At 36.8% G+C, this 23445-nt stretch overlaps 1 protein-coding gene and 1 pseudogene across 1 annotated transcript in view; one reads left to right on the forward strand and one right to left on the reverse strand.

Annotated features, from left to right (window-relative positions):
• The window catches only part of LOC131743160 (phosphatidylinositol 3,4,5-trisphosphate 3-phosphatase TPTE2-like), a 92136-nt gene that overhangs the window by 38468 nt on the left and 30223 nt on the right, over positions 1 to 23445 (reverse strand). Inside the window, exons 4-12 of the mRNA XM_067016893.1 lie at positions 22855 to 22908; positions 22137 to 22190; positions 20452 to 20517; positions 11379 to 11429; positions 10052 to 10213; positions 8412 to 8531; positions 6612 to 6711; positions 6404 to 6467; positions 5572 to 5636 (exon numbers count right to left, since the gene is read on the reverse strand). Of these exons, the coding sequence (XP_066872994.1) occupies positions 5572 to 5636; positions 6404 to 6467; positions 6612 to 6711; positions 8412 to 8531; positions 10052 to 10213; positions 11379 to 11429; positions 20452 to 20517; positions 22137 to 22190; positions 22855 to 22908 (736 nt within the window). The remainder of the gene's footprint in view (positions 1 to 5571; positions 5637 to 6403; positions 6468 to 6611; positions 6712 to 8411; positions 8532 to 10051; positions 10214 to 11378; positions 11430 to 20451; positions 20518 to 22136; positions 22191 to 22854; positions 22909 to 23445) is intronic.
• LOC131743509 (serine/threonine-protein phosphatase 4 regulatory subunit 2-like) lies at positions 1985 to 2638 on the forward strand (annotated as a pseudogene).

A 23445-nucleotide genomic window follows, 5' to 3' on the forward strand; every position in this document is an offset into this window, starting at 1 on the left:
AGTTGTGATGACTTCTCTGATTGGCCCCTACTGTAAATACACATTGTTTAAAGCTACCAGAGAAGGAAGTCAGGGGGTTAACAAGCTTTAAGAAAATTGTAATTTGTTCTAAAATTTGTATGGAACCACAAAAGATCCTGAATAGCCAATCTTCAGAAAGAAGAACAAAGCTGGAGTTATCATGCTCCCTGATTTTAAACTATACTATTGATACAAAGCTGAAGTCATCAGAACAGTAGGGTACTGGCACAAAAACAAATACACAGATCAATGGAATAGAACTGAGGTCCCAGAAAAAAACCCACACATATATGGATAATTAATTTATGATAAAGGAGCAAAGAACATACAGAAAGGATAGTCTCTTTAATATATGGTGTTGGGAGAACTGGAGAGCCAGATGCAAAAGAAGGAAACTATACCACTGTCACTCCATACACAAAAATTAACTCAAAAAGGATTAAAGACTTGAATGTAAGATGTGAAAACATAAAATTCCTAGAAGAAAACATAGCTGGTAATTTCATTGACATTGCTCTTAGCGATGTTTTTGTGGATCTGACTCCAAAGGCAAGGGAAACAAAAGCCAATGTAAACAAATGGGACTACATCAAACTAAAAAGCTTCTGCACGGTGATAAAAACCATGATCAAAACGAAAAGGCAGGGCTTCCCTGGTGGTGCAATGGTTGAGAGTCCGCCTGCAGATGCAGGGGACACGGGTTCGTGCCCTGGTCTGGGAAGATCCCACATGCCGCGGGGCGGCTGGGCCCGTGAGCCATGGCCGCTGGGCCTGCGCGTCCAGAGCCTGTGCTCCGCAACGGGAGAGGCCACAGCAGTGGGAGGCCCGCGTACCGCAAAAAAAAAAAAAAAAAAAAACACGAAAGGCAACCTAGTGGATGGGCGAAAATATTTGCAATTTATATATCCAATAAGGGGTTAATATCCAAAATATATGAACTATACAACTTAAAAGCAAAAAAAACAACCCAATTAAAAAATGGGTAGAGGACCTGAATAGACAACTTTCCAAAGAAGATATACAGATGGCCAATGGGCATAAGAAAAGATGTTCAGCATCACTAATCATTAGGGAAAAATGCACATCAAAACCACAATAAGATATCAATCACTTCACGCTTATGAGAATGGCTATTATCAAAAAGGTAAGAAATAACAAATGTTGGAGAAGATGTGGAGAAAAGGGAACCCTCAAACACTGTTGGTGGGACTGTAAATTGGAGCAGCCACTATGGAAAACAGCACGGAGATTACCCCCCAAATTAAGACTAGAACTACCATATGATCCCAGCTATTCCACTTCTGGGTATTTAGCCAAAGAACACAAAAAACCACTATAATTCCAAAAGATATCTGCACCCCTATATTCACTGCAGCATTATGAACAACAGCCAAGATATGGAAACAACCCAAATGTCCACTGATGAATGAATAAAGATGTGATAAGTACGCGTGCACGTACACGCACGCGCACACACACACACACACACACACACACTTGCAACAACATGGATGGACCTTGAAAGTATTATGCTAAGTGAAACTGTCAGGCAGAGAAAGACAAACACCGTACAATTTCACTCATGTGAAATCTAAAAAAATAAAACAAATGAACAAACAAAAGCGAACAAAACCAAACATAGATACAGAGAACAGATTACTGGTTACCAGAGGGGCTGAAATAGGTAGAGGGTCAGCTGTATGGTGATAGACGGCAGCTAGACTTGTGCTGGTGATCACTCTGTAGTGTATACAGATGTTGAATTTTAATGCTGTACTCCTGCAACTTATACAATAAGAAAGAGAGAGAGAATGGGGAGGGGAGGCAGAGAGGGAGGAAGGGAGAGAAGGGAGGGAGGGAGGGAGGGAGGAAAGGAAGGAAAGGAAGGAAGGAAGGAAGGAAGGGTGGGGGGGTGGGTTTGCCTCAGAGCACCGTGAGCAAAGAGTCTCTACAAACTTACAGCATGATGAGGACAAAACTCAGTGACTCTGACATCTGGATCAGGAGGTCCTCAGTGAGCCATATAGAAAATAAACATCCAAATGAAAATGGTCTGCGAGCTGAGGGACATGAGGTTAAAAAACTCAAGTTTGACAAAGAAGGTGAAGTCAGAGATAACCAAACAACTTCTAGTCACATTTCTTTAGTTATGACAGAAGAAACAGAAGAACCAGCTTCATCTAAGAATAAAGACAAAGAGAAGAGGATGAAGAGGAAGAATGTCTTTAACAACAGAAATGATTCCATAACAAAAAATTCAAGAGAAAGAATCTGATGATGCCTTAACTATAAATGAAGAGAATTCTGTGGAAAATAATCAAATAGAGGAATCTCATCTGTCTCAGGATGAGATAGATTTACATTCTGAAGGCAGTGAAAACAGAGGCCCTGCAAGTAGGATTCTGGCTGCCATGAAACAGAAGAATCAGGAGGCTCTAATTCCAGGAGAACTGGAGAGATTCTCTCAGAATCCTCCACAGAAAAGGACTATAAAGCCACAGAAGTCACTGATGAACTGATGGAACAAGACTATTTAGAAATACTTACATGCAGTATTTCACACTCAGTTCTAGTTTTACACTGTATGAAATTTCTGTGTAATCAAATGGACCTTTAGTTTTGCATAAGAAGAAGGTTGTAAAATAAAGTACTTCATGGGATAAACCCTGAAAGAGTTGTTCTTGTAGGAACTGTGAATATCAGCTCTTCTGGTTCCTGCTTACTAAACACTTTTTTGGGGGGGCGGGGGAGGATCTGGTTAAATCAGTGGCTTGTGTATAGATGTTTTTTTTTGGTATGCAGGCCTCTCACTGTGTGGCCTCTCCCGTTGCGGAGCACAGGCTCCGGACGCGCAGGCTCAGCGGCCACGGCTCACGGGCCCAGCCGCTCCACGGCATGTGTCATCTTCCCGGACCGGGGCACGAACTCGTGTCCCCTGCATCGGCAGCCGGACTCTCAACCACTGCGCCACCAGGGAAGCCCGATTTTTTTCTAAATTTAGAATTAAAGTTTTCAAACTGGAAGGTAATAATTACAATTTTTCTTTTGAGAGTATCATGCTTAGATTATACATATGTGAAAAGGCTTCTAGTCTTTTTCTAACAGCTCTGGCAGTTTTCATATTTTGGTCATATTTTCAACATTTACCATATGAATTAAAGGGTTTCATGGTAGTTATTTTATAAATATAAATTACATATATGTTCATCTTTTACAGAAACAGAAAAATATCATATAATATAAAATAAAGTAATATAACATATATATTATATACAATATATATAACAGAATTATATACTGTATAAATGATATATAAATTGTAATTTACATATCAATCATACAAAATATAAATTATATAATTATATAATATATAAATTATAAATGTATATACGTTACATATCTATATACTTATAGTATATATTTATGATGTTAATATATATTCATAATATATGCATGCTTATATATTGTTATATAATTATATGATATGTAATATAGTTATAATTTATACATTATATAATTATATATAACATAATTTATTATATATAAATATATTATTATAAAGGGGGAAATGTTATATTTTTCTGTTTCTATAAGAGATGAGTTTATATTATACATTTATAAATGGAATAATATATTTATATGTTATATAAGACATATACATATAATATATAATTTATACATGTAATTATATATTATAATTATATATATCATATATAAGTATACATGTATTATTCTAAGGGGGAAATGTTATATTTTTCTGTTTCTATAAGATAAGATATATATGTATATATATTTATAAACAGAATAATATATAGTTATACTATATAAAATTTATATAGTTATATATAACATAAATAACATGATATATTACATTTACTATATACTAATTTTATATATTATACATTATATATTAATATATATTTAATATATACTATATTATACATTTTATTTAAATATACACTATTTTACGAGGGAAATGTATTATATATATAATTACATGTACAACTATACCTTATCTAATATATGCTACATAGTATAGTATATATATTACATATAATTATATACACATTATTCTGAGAGGGAAAATGTTCTATTTTTCTGTTTCTATAAGATATGCATTGGATACTTTTTCTATTGGTAATGATCGAGTCCACATCTTTCAAGGCCATTTCTTTCTCCTCCAAGTAATTAAAAATCTGGTCCTTGTGAAACCATGGAAACTTTTAAGTCTGTTGAAATATCAGGTTAAACACATTCTGAGAGATCTGTTCAAACTAAAATTCTTTTGTATACTTTTGTGGTGCTTGAGAAAAAGACTTCACTATTTGTGAGAAAATCTGCTTTATCTTGGAAATTGTGTTCAAACATTAGCTTAGTATTTTGTAGGATTGAATATGCTTATGAAGCTGATATGAGACCATCTCAGAAGAACTGGGCAGATTCACAGAACTTTTGCTTGCTTTTCTGAACATTTGTGAATACTACACATTTCTTTCTAACATATTTAGAGTATGCAAATATCAATGGTATGAAACACAATTATACTGTAAAAATTAATAAATTAATGATGAACTTGAGCTAAATGACTGAAGGTCATATTCACAGATTAATCATAGCACAGATTAAAGGCATGCAAGCTGTACAACTTCCTGTCAAAATTACTGGCTGCCAAATTTATACTTGTTTCTTCAGATGTACTTTCCTTTTTCTTTTTCTTTTTCTTTTTTTTCTTTCTCTGCGGTACATGGGCCTCTCACTGTTGTGGCCTCTCCCGTTGCGGAGCACAGGCTCCGGACACGCAGGCCCAGCGGCCATGGCTCACGGGCCCAGCCACTCTGCGGCATGTGGGATCCTCCCAGACCGGGGCACGAACCCGTGTCCCCTGCATCGGCAGGCGGACTTCTCAACCACTGCGCCACCAGGGAAGCCCCAGATGTACCTTTTGATATTTAGAATTTTTAATTTTCTGTAAAGTAGACTTTTTAGAGTGTAATGTGTTTGCTGCCTTTGTGAAGCAATGTATAATTGTATAATTTCTGTAAGGAAACTGAATGCTTGAGCTTTCAATCAGTATTCTAGAAGCAATAAATATTATTTTATACCATTTAGAAAGAACTACTGTACACCCAACAATACTGGATAAATCCCACAGAAAGCCTGAGCTAGCCTGTTACAGAATGAGACATCACTTGGAGCCATCCAGCAATGCCGTTTTAGACTAGCCAACCCTCAGGTGCCCAGTCGCTGCCCACAGATGCATGAGTTAGCTCTGCTGCAATTAGTTAAGGGTGTCCCTGATCAGTTAAGCTCAACTCAGATTCACAGACCACATTATCACGAGCAAAGTAAATGTTTGCTGTTATAAGTCATTTAAGTTTGCAGGCGATTCATCACAGAGCAAAAGCTAATTGATAGCAATCCATGGTAATTTTCTACCTAAAAGAGTAAATTTTTAGGAGAACATTGTCATCTCTGGGCCAACATTATCTTACAACTCCACAGTCTATGTTTACTGAGAAATGTGAGCATCTGTTAGATAAACACTCTTACCTTAATGGGATTCCGATATAAAGACTGCTTTCCAGAAGACGGGAATGACATGGCAATGATACGCTCTGGAAGTCAAAACAGTCACTATTAACAAATGTTATAGATGTAAAACAATATATGAGAACTCGACTTAATATAATCAGACTGTTTTCATAGCAAAGAACTTTCAGGATTGAGAATGACAGGAAAAAAGCTAACTAACCCTCAGGATAATCAACTTTAATATCCACTACTGGATATTAAAGTATCCACTATTTTGACCATTACATTCAGCGTTGCCAAGTCTCAACTGGTTCCAGCCTTATGCAACAGATTTGCGTTGACTTTAGTCTGGAGGCCCCTGTGGTGGGAATTTCTTATTTAAACACCAAAGAAAAATGAGAGATCTGGGCTCCAGCAATGTTGGGAACGCCTAGGATGCTTTCCAGTGTCCTCCTGACTCAGAAACCCGAGACCTGCAAAGCAATGACTTCACCTCTAGCGTTCTAGGAAGAGAACAGGTCTCTCTGAAATCCCTGGGACCAAGGACAACTACTAGAACTTAATAAATTTTAAACCAAACAAGTGGAGTCAGCTGAAAATCCATTCAACTTCCTATACTATAAGCAAGTAGCCCTGAATTGAGATGAAAATTAAGATTTTTTTCCATTTTCAGGGTTAAACTCCAAATACGTCACACTATCATAGTGGCATATGTCTTCATGGATAAAAAAATGCTTTGAAAGAACATGCCTCAGACAGGGAAAGAACAAAATTAGCATATAATTACTTACTCACACACAAGAAAAATATGATGTTAATACAGGCAAATCAAGAGATAAACTTCACAAACCAGTAATGTAAGTGAGGTCTAAGTCAAATCCATCCTTCTTGTATCGCCGTTTGTTTCCTGAAACCTGAGGGTTTAAAACAATCATTCATTTGTAAAACATAAATCAACATTAAAAAAAAGAACAATATATAGATATCTACAACCCTTGCCAGTATTTCCTGAAGCCCAAACATTTTTTCTGAATCATAAACATATTTTGCCCACTTACCATCCTCCTGGTCAGCATTTCAAGATGTCTTTTTTGATGAGCCAGATGAAAAACCCTTATCAGAATGATAAGTCGTACAGGTCGTAAAATAATTGTCAACCTAACAATAAAAGATTCATTTTTGCCTTAGAAACAGAGGATTTTGTCAGTATGGACTAAGTTTAGAGCAGTGGCTCTTAACCAGGGGCAATTTTGCACGCGCCCCCCTGGCCCAAGCCTCCCACCCACCCCGGGCACATGTGGCAATGTCCAGAGATATTTTTGGTTGTCACAACTGCCTGTGAGGGGCTGCTACTTGCATCTAGTGGTTAGAGGCCAGGGATGCTGCTCAGTACCGACGCACAGGACAGCTCCCTGACTAAAAATGTATCTGCTCCAAAATATCAGTAGTGCTGGTGTTGAGAAACTCTGGTTTAAAGAAAAAGTCATAGGGTAGACTCCCAGAATTTGTGGATTTAACTTCTGTGGTTTTAAGACAAGCATTTTTCTATCTTTTTTCCATCAAAACAGAATTCTTATTCCCCTCTGTTACTCCCAATGAGTAACAGAGGTTCACTAGAGCTGAGAACACACATCAGGCAGGTAGCAGATGAGTTACTTCCCAAGTGTGTCTCCTACCATCAGGGAGAAACACGATGGCAAACAACTGATGGTTTGGGCTAGTGCTTCTCTAGCTTGAGCGTGCATACTGAGTCAGTAGGTCTAGAGTGGGCCCTGAGGTGTTTTTCTTCTTGTATTTCTTTTTTTTTTTTTTTTTTTTTGCGGTATGCGGGCCTCTCACTGTTGTGGCCTCTCCCGCCGCGGAGCACAGGCTCCGGACGCACAGGCTCAGCGGCCATGGCTCACGGGCTTAGTTGCTCAGCGGCATGTGGGATCCTCCCGGACCAGGGCACGAACCCGTGTCTCCTGCGTCGGCAGGCGGACTCTCAACCACTGCGCCACCAGGGAAGCCCTCTTCTTGTATTTCTGACAAGCTCTTCGGTGATGCTGAGGTTGCCTGTCTGAAGACCATACTGGTTTTGGTTATTTTCAAAAACTCCAAAAGCTTATCGCATCAAGTTTTGTTGGGACCTGAGTGAAAGGCCTGAGAAGCTGGAGTGCAGGAAGTGGCAAAAGTTCTCGGACTAAGGGATAAGCCTAGTGAGCCACCCAACAGCTACATCCTAGAACACTTTTGCTCTTCTTTTTCTCACTGCCACGGTACAAAGAGGAGGAGAAAGAAAAACGCCATCGGTCTCTCGTACACATTTTTGTTTGACCCCTAACAGTTCTAGCTTTGCCTCAGCTTTCATCATGTTAACCGTACTGCGAAAATTCTACCTCTGTGTTTCTACCCACGTCACCTCGTTTTCTTTTCCATTTGTTCCTTTTTAGAGAATCATCATTGGAGTCACTCAAATTTTTCATCAACTCAAACCAGTGCTCTCTTGGTTATAGGAAAAACGCAGGAATTTCACGTGTAAGAAATTTGTGGTTGAAGCGCAAGTGGGAATTTAGTGGGAATTTCAAAATGCAGAGAAGTTAGGACAAGAGGCAAGTCCCCAGTTTCTTCCTTGGGGGCGTCATCTTCTTCATTCAACTAAAGGTACTCAGTGTGGACACCCTTCACTGGTCCCTAAACACCACCATCCTTTAGTTTCCAGATACGCGGAAATTTATCTCAACGTTTCATTTTCAAGCAGCTTATTTAGCACAGAATTAGCACATTCAGAGTTAAAAAAGACTACACGAAATGAAAGCCACAGAAAATATTTTTTAAGAAAGAAAAACTTTAAGAGAAGGGAAGCATATGTTTCTTACTTGGGGAAATCTTTAAGAACCTTAAAGTCATAGAAAATATAAGCAATATTGACCAGCAGAGTCACCACAATAATGGCAGCATCTAAGGAGTTAAATATATCAGAAAAATACAGTTGTACCCTGTAATAAAAAACAAAAAGTGTATAAGTTTATGCTTCCCCAAAGAAGAGGTAGGGATATTTTAAAAGCACAAATTATTTGACTCATTCCCCTTAAGACTTCTGGTTTGGGATTTCCCTGGCGGTCCAGTGGGTAAGACTCTGCGCTCCCGACGCAGGGAGCCCGGGTTAGATCCCTGGTCGGGGAACTAGATCCCACGTGCATGCCGCAGCTAAGACTTCACATGCTGCAACTAAGAACCGGTGCAGCCAAAACAAATAAATGGTTTTTTAAAAAAAGGAATTCAGCTTTGATGAATGATTTAAAGTGCGCTTACTAGACTAGATTAAGGAAAAAAATATTCATACTCATTTTATACTTATATAGGACAAAAACATAAATATGGCAAGTATATCCATAAGTATAGTAACAGACATAACCAAACCATTGAACAAGAGGCAAGCATTGCCTTCACACAGGTGGGAGAGAGAGATGGGTTGGTGAGCGATGCTATCGGACAATGGAAGCTGAACACGTCACAGCCCTAGAGAAACGGGCTGCGAGAAGCGCATGCGGAGCTTGTGAGAGGAAGGCGGGTCCACTACTTTGGCCTCTGCAAACTCATCACCTGGCTTTGCACCCACAGTGGAATCCCAGGGAGCTGGTGGGGCTTCTTCTGTGCAAAGCTGCACTTTCAGCCCTGGCACCTCCTCCTCAACACTAGCTCCTTCATCCATGGGCACTGGGGCTCCAGGGAAAGCTTCTAATCCTGGGATAGCCCCTTTTAGGCTCTGGGTAACCTGGGAGTGGGCAACTGTCCTCAGCTCAGAGGCACGGGGACAGAGATTCAGCCAGAAAGGAGACAAGCATGTTCCGAAATGCTCTGGATGAAGGGAGCCTGGGAAGTTTAGTCCCTGACTCGCTCTCCCATAGAGCTTAACACAAGTTTTCGTTCATTTATTTTGAAATTTCTCATTTAAAAATAATTTTTTTTGGCCGTGCAGCTTTCAGGATCTTAGTTCCCCGACCAGGGATCGAACCCATGCCCCCTGCAGTGGAGGCATGGAGTCCTAACCACTGGACCACCAGGGAAGAACCACAGATTTTAATTTTAACTGAGGTAGGGTTTGCTCATGATCTGTTATCTAGTATTTAATATACTGTCAGCTTTTATTTACACTGAACTCAATAAAAATATCAATATTTATACTTCACATACATATTCCTCTTAATAATGGGCATGTAGACATATTAGCTGCCTGGCCCCATTTTGCAAACCCTTTAAGCTTTACCTGTTGAAGGAACCATCTAGAATACATGGTTTGGAGACTAGAGTGCCAGTTGCAATAGTAATATTAAAGCTCAGTCTGATAGAAATTGGGATTTGGATTGTTGTTTCTCTTGTGGAGTATGCCTTCAAGGAGAATTATTTTTGATAAAGAGGGGCCTATTTAGTTGGGTTGACCTGGTAATTACTTGGGATGCTTCTCATAGCAGTACAAAATAGCTCTATGTGCTTCTAAAAAATTAATCAAACTTACCCTTCTATAAATACTCGAAGAAAAACATCCATGAGAAAAAATAAAGCAATAGCTAAAGAAACTGAATGATATTCCAAAGGAATATACATCGTGCTATCAGAGACAACTATGTCTGTAATGATGAGCGACACATCCACAAAGATCAGCAAAATTCCAAATATTCTACAACAAACAAATAAATAAACCAAATAAGGATAAAGTGGTTTTCACACCTATAGGTAGACTAGCTTCAGCCCAATGATCTGATATCAAAATGTCATTATTGGGGGTTAAACTCTTCAGTGGTAGGGAGAACTGCTCTTAGAATCTCAACATAAATTACTTTGCTTTCACCCAATAGAAGCAGTTGTTAGGGAAATAAATTTCCCATGAACCACTTCATGATATCATGCCCTTTTATATTAAGACACATCAGAACAACACTCCAAGACAGAACAGGCAAACTACATTAAAATTACATGTTTCCACTTGTAAAGTCTTCTTAAAATTTAAGAATTTTAGAAGGGTCTTCTACCAATTTCCCACAATAAATTAAACCTCGTTAATCTTGATATTTTTAAAGAATTTAGTAATAAAAACCAAGTGAAAGCATGACTAACATAAGCCCTTAAAAGACTACTTTGACCAGTAAGGCTTCTTATCAGTGAGATTATCAACAAACGTAAGACTACATATCAATGGATGGTTGTGGCACAGCTCTGGGCACGTAAGAAGGAATTCAATTCAATGAATACATACTTAATTGAACTCTGAAGTAACTCCTAAGCCTTTTTCCTACATATGCTAAACACATTCTCTATAAGTTGATTATACTATTTGTATAATCTATGAAGATAAATTAATCTTAAAGCACTTTTTCACAAGTGCAATGCAAATTAAAATATTATCAATTTAAAAGGAAGCAAGTACACTGTGTGAATCTGTAACATAGTATGAAATCTTACTATCATGTAGAGAAGAAAGATCTAAGTAAAATGTTTCCAGAATTAAGGAGTAATTCTAGGTGAATAAGGTGTTTACTAAAACACTTTCCTTGTAACTACAGAATTTTGAAATGCATGTTTCATTACTTTTACAGGTAGAAAAAAAAAGTTAATATTTTGCTATTAGACTCTGTACATGCTATTTCTTTGCAATTCTTAATGTTCAGCTTCAATTAAAATTCCAAGATAAATTAGATTGCATTAAATGGGGCACAAAGGTTATTTAGCGACATACTGACAGTGGAAATGCTTTTTTTTCCCCTCCCAGATCCTTTGCCATTAAAAACTATTGATATTAAATGTAATACATACTTAATTACCTCCTTTTCTAGAGTCTCACGTACCTGAAAGTGAAGGATGATACAATCAAGTACACAATTCTCTTAATCTTGCTGCTGCAATAAGAAGTAAAAATAAAATCTCAGAGCTTTCAAGTGTATCAGATTTTTCCTAACATATAGTATGAATTTACCCAACAAAGGCCTTTATAAATATAATTTTTAAAGTCTCCAGAAGTTGCCTAACAAAATGCTTTTTACTAATAACTGTAAAAATTTCACCTGATTCTTTTTTTTCTTTCCTATGTAGAATATATGTGAAAAAAACCACTAAACTTTCCCTTAACTGTAAAGCTCTAATCCCAACTTAATGGTAAGATTAAGCTTGGGGTCATCAACTAAAGCAACAGAGCATGGAGACAGAAGGGAATGGTAGAAGAGATGTGTGTTCCAGCTCTCCCACGAGTGAGCTGTGGGATCCTGGGCAAGTCATCAAACTACGGCCAGACCTGTTCTACAGCAATAGAATAAGGGACTTCAGGGAAGCTCTTGTCTTGTAATATTCATTTCTTGAAACAAGTCACCCCATGAATAAGACGGTTAAACATTAATGAGACTCACAGCTGGGGTGGGAAGTGCACTTTGGGGGTGAGGGGTGTTAGTAAGATACATTTCAAAGGGGAAACACACTGGAGGCTGGGCTCCTTCCGTTAGTAGTAGGAGGAGGAGACGGTTTTATAGCGCCAGCAGTTGTGCCTCATTTTACCCTATGGCTGGAGACAAGGTAGTCATGGAGGAGCAATTTCTTGCCCTGCTGAAGCCTCCAACACGTGACCCACATTCCACCCCAAGTGGGATTTAATCCCAAAGCAATGCTCACAGACTGTGCCCAAGACTGGACAAGAGGGAGGATATATGCCGAATAGAACTGGGGCACTGCCAAATGGAACGGGCCACAGATGGATACTGTTGGGCTAAGCTGAGCTATAAGATCTCCCTACCCCCCTCTAATTTCTCCCTTCTCCATCTGCACCCACTACTACCTCTGCCCAGGCTTCGTGAGCAAAGGTTGATGTGGGTGGGGAACTGATTGGCCAAAAGAGGCGCACCTCCCCTGAGGTTGCCATTCTCTGAATACAAGCCCTTTCTGATCCCAGAAAGACGATCAGATCTCTGGGTAGCAAAGAAATGTTACAACAAATCAGAACTTACTCGACAAAGTGAATTTACAGAACCATGCCCGACAGAATCACTGGGGCACAAAAGGATGGCTTGGGGTGGCTTTAGGCTCTACTATCATTTTCAGTGCCTCCCAAAACTACCCCAAGTAAATATAGAATTGAGATTTTTTTTTAAAAAAAAGAGTGTGTTATACAAATGCAGCTTCAAACAGTGTGTGTGGAGTTTGCTGGGAAAGGACTGTAACTCAGTAATTAGACATTTAGAAAAAGTACTATTCATATTTGGGAACAACAGACATACACTCTCCAACACCCAGTGCAACCATGTAACTTTCCTAAAAATGATTACTCAGAGAAGTGCTCGAGCCAACTGAGCAAGGAATAAAAATGAAGAAGGCAAGAATAAGGAAGATGCCTTATAGAGAAAAGGTGTCAAGAAATAAAATCATAGAACTAAGTCCAAATAATCATTGTTAATGTAGCACGTGGAAATGTAAACAAATGATTCTACAAGCAAAGATAAATAACAAAATTCTCGATAATAGTATGGATTTAAATTTGCAGGGTTTTTCCCACGTTAATTTAGCTTTCTCAGAAGACAGAAGTAAAAGCATGTTGCTTTTCTATCTTCCCAGGTACAAGTCCAGTTTTAAAGTGGATATTGATGGAGAAACAAAGGTACAATTACGTTTTCTAAAAATAGGTTTATAACTTTCATATTAAAGCTTGAATAAAAACAAATCAACTCATAGCATAATGTTAAAAAAATTTCAAGAAAAAAAATACAGAAAACAAAGTAAAATGATAGTAAATAAAAGCAAACATACCTGAAATAATAAATAACAAACACATTACTTTCATATCAAATACTGACAAATACTTTTAGATAAGTTTAAAAACTAAATGCACTATATGCTGTATGACAAAAACTAAATTAAAATGATAGTTTGAAAATAAAGAGATGGACAAAGATATCAGATGCAAATGTTAAATCTCAAAACATTAAAAGTTGTAATATTAATATCAAAGTTGAATTCAAAGCAAAAATATTAACTATGACCAGGACTTATTTTATACTGATAGAAGGTAGACTCTATAAGATACTATTAAGACCATGTTGAACAGGGGTGGGATGTGCATTGGGGGCAGGTCCTACCTTTCCCACTGGACACTTATTTCTCTGCACAGATGATGGAGGGAGACATGTGGTCATACTCAAAGCATTAAAGGCACTGGGATGACTCTCTGGTTTTCCTACTCTCACTCCAGGGCTCTGGGTCGCCCCCCCCCCCCACCAAACTATCCACAACAGACAAGGCTATATCCCTAGATTAAACTCAGGTTGAAGAGAGCAGAGTCAGGCTTTAGATCTGAGTCCAACCTAAGTTAGCTCATTAGGATTCTTTACTGGGACTTAGAGAGGAACCTCCAAAGTACCGAGGAGTGTCCTTTGCCTGGCTTGGTCCTCAGGGATATACTTCCCTTTGGAGTGGGGTGTTGGTAGCAAGGATAAGATCTGAGTGTCCCTGGTCAAACACTATCCATTTTTAAATATATATACATATTTTTTTAAACTATAATAGTTTTAAAACTATATATAGTTTCTATTGTGCAGAGAAAACATATTTAAAGCATTTCTATGAAATTTTAAAAGAAATGTATCCTACAAGATAAAAAAACTTTAATGGTACTCTAAAATATAAAAATTATTCAGACTACATTTTCTGACCATGATTTAATAAAACCAGTGAAGTGGGAGAGTACTATACAAGATATTTAATTACATTTCATCACTACAGAAATTTTAAAGGTGCCACATATGACAACTTAGATTAAATGGAGATATTGTTTGAAAGACATAAACTACTAAAATGTGCTCAAGAAAAAATAGATAACCTGAATAGTTTAAAAGGTAATATATCTTGTGGAGAAATTGAACTCGTAGTTTAAAACTTTCCAACAACTACAAAAAAGTCCAAGCCCAAGTGACTTCACTGGAGAATTCTACTTAATTCTTTAAGGAATATACAAATCTAAACAAACTCTTCCATAAAAACAGAAGAATAGGGACTGCTTCCAAACTCATTTTAGGAGATTAGCATTACCCTGATACCAAAACCAGTAAAGACATTACCTGACAAGAAAATTACCAATATCCCTCATAAATATAGACACAAAAATCCTTAACAAAACATTAATAAATTGAATCCAGAAGTATATATATATATTTTAAATTCATGACCACTTGGTGTTTGTTACAGGAATTCAAGGATGGTTCAATATTCTAAAAATAATGTAATTCGCCATGTCAATAAACTAAGGAAAATAAAACATGATAATCTCAATAGAGGTAAAAAAATTTTTAAACAAAATTTAACATCCATTTATGATAAAAACTTTCAGTGAACTAGGAAAAAAGGAAACTTCCTTAACCTGACAAGGGGCATTTATGCCCTCCCAAACAAACAAACAAACAAAAAAACCTATGGCTGATATCAATCTTAATGGTGAGACTGAATTTTTTCTTCCAATGATTAGGAATCTAGGATGTCAGTTCACACTTTTTCCACTCAAAATTATATTGGAGTCAATATAATAAAGCAAGAAATGGAAATAAAAGGCCTATAGATTGAAAAGGAAGAAATAAAACTCTATTTGTAGAGGAGATGCTTGCTTACCTAGAAAATCCCAAGGAATCTACAAAAAAGCTAACAGAACTAATAAGTGAGTTTAATAGTTATTGTATAAAAGGTCAATATACAAAACTCAACTATATTTCTATATACTAGCAATGAATGATTGAAAAGTAGAAATTTAAGCAACTGATCCATTTATATTAGCACCAACACACAGGAAATGCTTTTTTATAAAGTAACAAAATATGTACAGGATCTGTATGCTGAAAATTACAAAACTTGACGGAAGAAAATGAAAACCTAAAGATAAGAAGAGATGTGAAATGGTACTGCCGTTTTGGAAACTATCTCTTATACAATTAAACATACACTTTACCATAAGTATCAGCAATCCTATTCCTTGGCACTAACCAAAGATAACTGAAAGTTGTGTCCACACAAAAAACTTGTACATAAATTTCATAGCCACATTACTCATAACAGACCAAAACTGGAAATAATCCAAATGCCCATCAATGGGTGAATGCATGAGAAAATATGGTACATTCACAGTGATGTCAGAAACATGACAGAGTGAAAAACTACCTTTGTCTCTCTCCTTCAATCTACAACCAATAAAACCCACAACTCAACAAAGGTGACACTGTCCAACACAACAGTTTGCCAGAGGACTCCACACATCTGTACATCTAAGGGCGGGTGAATTGGAACACTTAGAAGAGATGGAATGAGGGAACAGTGGAATCAGTGCCTGCAATCCTGGCCCTCTGACCACAGCAGCTGTGCCCACAGCTTCAGAGAACACAGTAGCAGCATGGGAAGCAGCACACATGACTTCAGGCTCCAGACCACACCAGCACCCAAGGCTACATGTAACTGACCAACAGTGGGGCCTGGGATCCTATCCCTCCAGCCACCGAGGTGACCACAACCTCACTGCCACTCCCCCACCTGCAGCGGCACAGCCCATGAACTCAATGAGATATAAGAAAACCCAGAAAGGTAGTTTAATGAGCTCAGGAATAAAAATGAATGAACAGAAAGAATATTTTACCAAAGAGACTGAAACTCTAAAAAGAAACAATTGGGAGACTGGGATTGACATATACACACTACTATACATAAAATAGATAACTAATAAGAACCTACTGTGTAGTACAGGGAACTCTACTCAATAGAGTGGATATATATGTATAGGTATAACTGATTCACTTTGCTGTACAGCAGAAACACAACATTGTAAATCAACTACACATCAATAAAAACAATTAAAATTAATAATAATTAATTAATTATTAATAATAATTGATAATAATAATAATTAATTGTTAATTACAATTAATAATAATTAATAAAAATAAATAAATAAATAAAAAGGAACCAAAAAGAAACTCTGGAGCTGAAGAACTCAATACATGAGATGAAGAACACACATTAGAAGCACCGGAAACAGAGCAGACAATATGGAAGAGAGAATTAGCAAGCTGGAATATAGCAATCTAGCAATGATATAAGTAGAAGAGGAAAGAGAAATAAGATTTTTTAAAGGGAGAAATCCTGAGAGAGTTACCTGACTCTTTCAGGAAGAACAACATTAGGATAGTGCATATCCCAGAAGGAGAAGAGAGGGAAAAGGGAGCAGAGAGTTTATTTAAAGAAACTATAGCTGAGAACATCCCAAACTTGGGGAAGGAACTGGAGTTATAAGTCCATTAAGCTAAGAGAACACCTAATTACCTCAATGCAAAAAGACCTTCTCCAAGACACATAATATTAAAATTGTTCAAAGTGAATGACAAAGAATTTTAAAATCAGCCAGGGCAAAAAGGATGGTAACCTACCAGGGAACCCCCACTATTAGGCTATCAGCATATATCTCAGCAGAAACTCTACAGGCCAAGAGGGAGTGGAATGACATTCTCAAAATACTGAAAGATTAAAAACTGTCACCCAATAATACTCTATATAACACAGTTATCATTCAGATATGAAGGGGAAATAAATGCTTTCCCAGACAAACAAAAGCTGGAGTTCATCAGCACTAGACCTGCCTCACAAAAGAGGATGAAAGGAACTCTTCTATCAGAAACAAAATGACAAAAATACACAAAACTTTGAGCAAGGTGATAAACAGAACCAGAAAATTGCCACTCCTTACCAAGATAGTTTTTTAAATACTTTATTATAGTATAAAGGTTAAAGGGAGAGAAAAAAAAGAAAGCAGAAAAATAACTATAGCTATCTATAGTTTGGTAACAAATTCACTAAACAAAAACAGGTAATTTGAGACTACAAAAACAAAAGGGGAAGAGGAAAAGGATGGAACTTATGTTTTAAAAAAATGTTTAGTTCACTATAAATTATATCATAATGTGTGAAAAGCATGCTGAAATCAGAAGGCTAGAAAAATGATTAAATAAAATAGATTCTGGAAAGACCCAGTGTGTAAAGATTCATAACATAATAGAGATGGGTTTAAACATCTTTGAACAAGATATAAATGTTTTCAATAATGGGTTCATTCATTAAACCAAACTCACTGAGTGCCTATTATGTGCCATGGCACTGTTTGAGGCACTGGAGATACAGCAGTTAAAAAAATGGACAAAATTTTCTTCCGTCATGATGTTTAAATTCTGTCTCGTGCAGACCATAAATATAATAAATAAGTAAATAAGGTAGTAAGTTAGAAGGTGATAAATGCAATAAGGATCATTAAATTAGGGTAAGGACAATGGAGGGGGATGCAACTTTGATGCTGGGAAAACTAAGTAGTCACCTGGGAGGAAAGTAGACTCCTACATTTTATACCTTAATACAAAATAAATTCTGGGCAGATGTTTTATTTAAATGTAGAAAATAAATTCAAAACATAGATGAATTTTGGTGAATATATTAAATCTTAGCTAGAGAAAGACTTTGACACTAAAGGCATCAATCATAAAGAAAAGGACAGATGTACTCAACTGTATGAGGATTATAAACTTCTATATAATAAACTTCTATATAGTGAAAAGCTAGGCAACCTGGGAAAAAATACTTGCCCTATCTATGATATAAAAAGGATATATTTAACTTTTCTATCCAATGGCAGTGATAAACACCCCAATTTTAAATGGGCAAAGGTAGTTTGCAAACAATGAAATACAAGTTCTATGAAAAAAAGTATCAACAAAAACAATGCCCAATGTGCATCAGAACAAACATTTACTAACATTGAAAAGAAGGAGCAATGGCTAGCGTGAAAGGGGAAGAAATGTACACTGCATCTTGGTGTGGAAAGTATCAAAATCAATAGCCTCACAAACGTTCCTTTTGACACAGAATTTGCACCTCCAAGAATTTTTATTATAAAGAATTAAAATATACAGAGGTTTGGTCTCAAAGTTATTCATCACGTTTTATAATAAGTCACAGCTTAAATGTCCAGAAATATCTGACAATTTAAATGAATGACAGTTTAAACATCTATACCATGAAATATTATACAGCTGTCAAAAGGAATGTTGCAAATTTAAAAATCAAGTCAAATATAGGCAGAACTTCAGGCAACAATAAAAAATCTGAACTTAAAAAATATATAATGTTGTAAATGCAAATGTAAATGCATGGAAATATAGTCATGATATGCACTAAGTAATAAGGTTATTTTTAAAACAATGTATGATACCATATCCATAAACAAAAAATGTATAAGCCTAAAGAACCTTGAAGGGCATCTATTAAACATTAGGAATGCCTATTAATGGGAGGGTTTATTGCTTGTATTTTCTGATTTTCCTAATAGTGAAATTTTGTTGCTTTATTTTTGGTTTTTAGTATAAAATTTATTTATGGTGCTTTAGAGTTTTAAAATCACACTGAATAATATGTGTGTACATATTACTCCACATTTATTTTTAGTTTTTTATTATACTACACCTAGCACCCAGTAGATACATATTGTAGATAGCATTATTATCAGTTTACAGATAAAAGACCTAAAATTTAAAGTAGTTTAGTATTCTGCCAAGTGTCCAGTGCATATTAGATGCCAAAGCCAAGCACAGGTCTTACTCCAAATCTAATACAAGCCCCCGGTCTGAAACACCAGTGTCTCTCACACAGGGACTATTGCAAATGCCACCCAAATCTATACCATAAGCATTTGTACTTAAAAAAAACAAAACTAAACTAACACTTTTTGTTTGTAAGAAGAAGGAAATGCTTGCCTTGCTCAGTCTATTCAAATTTTGCCCCCGCCCTGGGCAGCCTCATTGCAGAAAATATATAGTTAATAAGCAGACATATCATTTAATTAAGTAGCAGAGTGAACTCTTCATTGATGGCCCATGATGAAAAAACAGAAAATGGAAATTCATGGGTAATTTGAAGAACTATTTGTATTCATTAGTCGCCCCTTTATTTTTCATGTTGTTTTTGTCTAGACACCAACAGATTACAACAGTAACCAATTCATCGCCTCTTTAGCAATACTCACTCCCCAACATTAATTCAAGTCGGTGAATGGTTAAGTAACTGGCCAAGAGAGTGGCAGAAGAAAAATTGCATGAATAATTCTGCAGTCCAGACACATGGGATTTTTTTTGAAGTACAATTTACAGTATTATATTAGTTTCGGGTGTACAACATAGTGATTCAATAATTTTATAGATTATATTCTATTTAAAGTTATTACAAAATAATGGCTGTATTTCCCTGTGCTGTACAATATATCTTTGATGCTTATTTTATACATAGTAGTTTTGGGGAAGGAGAGTCAGACGTGTGTGATTTTAAGAAAGTATCGTGTCCCTGTCATTGAGTACAGATAAAAATGCCTTCAGATCAGTGCAACAGGAAGTACTCTCGTGAGATTACTCAGAAACAAGGCAAAATTAATAAAATCCCAATGGACATTAAGAGGTCTTTAATCAGCAAAATATGTTTGCTTTTGCTCTCAGTCCCATTTGCTCATAGACAAAATCAACAAAACTAGGAATCAGAACATATCCAAGAAAAATGAGAAAGGAACACAAGTGAAGAGCAAGTAGCATTCTGCAATCCTCTGTTTAGAAAGAAACTTTGTAATAAAATTACTCTCTACTAAGGACATGTTCACATTTTCAAACTAGAAGAACATTTACTTGTGAATATGTGGAAATATTTTTTCAAGTATGGAACATATATGCAAATTCAAATAGAATCATTGTATACCCTCCCTCCCAAACATTTTGCTATCTTTCCATAGCTCTTTATTTTTCAGCTCAGCATGAGCCCCATCTTCTAAAAGATAAGAAATCCATCAACAGCTCCCTCCCTCCAAACTTCAAACTGACTTACTAATGTGAATTGAGAAAGTCAGTGTCTTCATCACCATCATCGATCTTGGACAGCTGTTCCATCATACTTTAACCACCAACAAATGCAAAAATATATCATTAGAGATTTGCTACATGGAACAGTGATGTGAAGAATTTACTTAAAGAAAAAGAATTCCTTAAATCTAAAGGAATCATGACTTAGCTCACTGGATGACCCAATCTTACAGAAAAAAATTTAGAATCATCGTCTAGAAAACTCTGTATTCCTATGGATACTTCCAAGACTGAATTTTGCAAATCTTTCTCTCTCTGTTTCTCCCTATATCTCTGTCTCTGTGTCTGCTTCTCTCTCTCTGCCTCACTCTTTCTATAGAGATTAATAATATATAGATCGCACTGACGCAAGTAAATTATATCAGCAGCCTTGGAAGGCACCATAATTAAAAGGCAAGATATATCAAAGTAGTCAAAGACCTTGGATGTCAATTTATTTGGGTCATTGTGAAGGATTAAAAATGTACATAGCATGAAATGACCTCACTTTTTTTGGCTGAAACTGGACACTCTTGCTCTAGAACTTATAAACTGGTTGAACTCTAAAACAGTTATATGTCAATTAGTTATTTGGAACCTGGGTCCCTGCACCACCTACTTTTCACATATTATGGATATCTTGTTTTCTCCTTGAATAGGTTTCAAATAACTGCCTGAGACAAGGACTCCATAACTAACTGGATTTCACAAATCTCAATATCTTCCCCTTTCCCCTCTCTCTATATTTATATCTCACCTTTCATCTCTGCCTCTCAATTCACATGAGTCAGGGCTAAAGGATTAAAATGTACATAGTAAGGCTCCATGTGTCATAGATTTATTTTTAAATGCAATTTAGCTATAATTACTCTGCAATTTATAATTTAGTTGCCCTAAAAACATTCTAATCAGTTATTTAAAACCTGGTATTTAATTTTTCTGTAGACATGAACTTTATATGTTGGTAATAAAAATCTTAGCCCTGTGGGAAAACGTAATAAATCAAATTTATGTACATTTCTTTACTCCTGAACCCAATCCCCAAGCGTTAACACCATTTTGTGATTGAATTTACTTCAAATTCAGCTTGAGTTTGTAGGTACTCATCTCACTTGCCCTATAATTTTGTGCCTTCTCAAATCCCTACACCACCTAGTAACCCTTCACGAATCATAGATGTCTTTTCCTGCCCTTCAGACAGGGTCAAGACAAGGCACGGGCTCCCTCCAATGTGACGGTGGGTTTGGGTTTGGGGCACGAGCCTCACATGCTGGCAGAGCTCTGGAAGGTGAGGGACACATCCAGGGTCTATCAGATCCCTTTTTTTCTGCTGAGGGTTCCCCGTAACTCCTAATATGATTCTGTCCTCTCTTGGCCCATGCATGGGCAATCTGATACTTTCCTAAGGGAAAGTAGCAGATAGTGGCTGCTCCTAACTAAGGGTGACAGACAGACTAGGGGTAAGAACACTCCCTTTTATGACCTGTTCTTTTTTTCCCCCCAAATAGATCCAAAAAAGAAAGAAAGTAACATATTGAGGCTGGCAAAACGAACAAACAAAACCCTTAGATAAAGCGTTGAAGAAACTGTGATGTCATAGATGTTCCCCAGAATAAATTTCACAAATCTCAATATTCCCCCTTACACTATCTGTGTATATTTATATCTCACCTTTCATTGAAGGGTTCAACACAAGTTACTTTTTCCACCTGGCTCTGGTCATAGCTAAAGGATTATAAATGCACATGGTAAGACTTCACATCTCCCTAGACTGATTTTTAAATGCACATTAGCTACAATTGCTCTACAATTTGTAACCTAGTTGCCCTAAAAATAACATTCTAATCAGTTATTTAAAACCTGGTATTTCATTTTCCCCTGTAAGTGAGGCTTTATACATTTGTAATGAAAATCTTAGTCCTGGCGGGGGGAAAGTCATGAATCAAGTTTATAGACATTTCTTGACTCCTGAACCCCTTCAGGGGTGCAACTTTCTCCTTGCAAAGTAAGTTTCTCTCCTTTCTTTGCCCATTTTAGTAGAGCCTCATACACAGGCACTTGGACAGTTTCCCTAGGGGGTTCGGCTGCATCTAAGAGTGATAAACAGATGAGTAAGAAGCATCCCTCCTATGACCTGTTTCTGTTTTATCCAACTAGATACAAAAGAAAGAAAGAAGGAAACATACTTACATAGGCTACAGTAAAAAGATTTAGAAACAATGTCAAAGACACTGTGTTATGTCATGAATACTCCTAAAAATGAACTTCCCAAATACAATCAACCTCTCCCCTTTCCTGTTTCTCTCACTCTCGCATACTTTCTCTCTGCATTTATATACATATACATATATATACTTTTTGTTGACATCTATCTTTATTTCTATCTCACGTATTAGCGGTAGGTCCATCAGGTCTTCCTGTTGTCAATTCACTCAAAGCAGTGCTAAAGGATTAAAAAGACACAGAGACACCCTATAATTTTCTCAGTTAAACTTTCTGGTTCCAATTAGTTTAAATTAATGTTTTCACTTATAAACTAGATGACCCTTAAAAAACTGACATGTTAATTGATTGCTTGAAACCTGGTAGGTCATTTTCCGCAGAAATGAGGCTTTATGTATTTGTAATGAATATCTTACACTTGTCAAAAAGGCCATGACTCAAGACTGAAGTACAGTTCTTTACTACTGAATCTGATCCAGTGTGTAACAACCTTTTGGGGTGGAATTTATTTCAAATTCAACTTCAGGTTGTAGGTACCCAACTTTCTTGACCAATCTAACTTCCTGGCCACGTCTGTGCTCCACAGGAAGCATGCTCGTCTGTCCTGCCCCTGACATAGGGTCAAGTAACAACAGGCCTGAGTCAGGGGCTCCATCGGATGTGAACATGGGGCTGGATTTGGGTTGTCGGCCTCACATGGCAGCTGATACAATCTATTATTATTCTCCTTGCTCCAGACGGTGTTCACCTGCCCCAC

Source organism: Kogia breviceps, chromosome 16 (assembly GCF_026419965.1).
Source record: "Kogia breviceps isolate mKogBre1 chromosome 16, mKogBre1 haplotype 1, whole genome shotgun sequence".
Lineage (NCBI taxonomy): Eukaryota > Metazoa > Chordata > Mammalia > Artiodactyla > Physeteridae > Kogia > Kogia breviceps.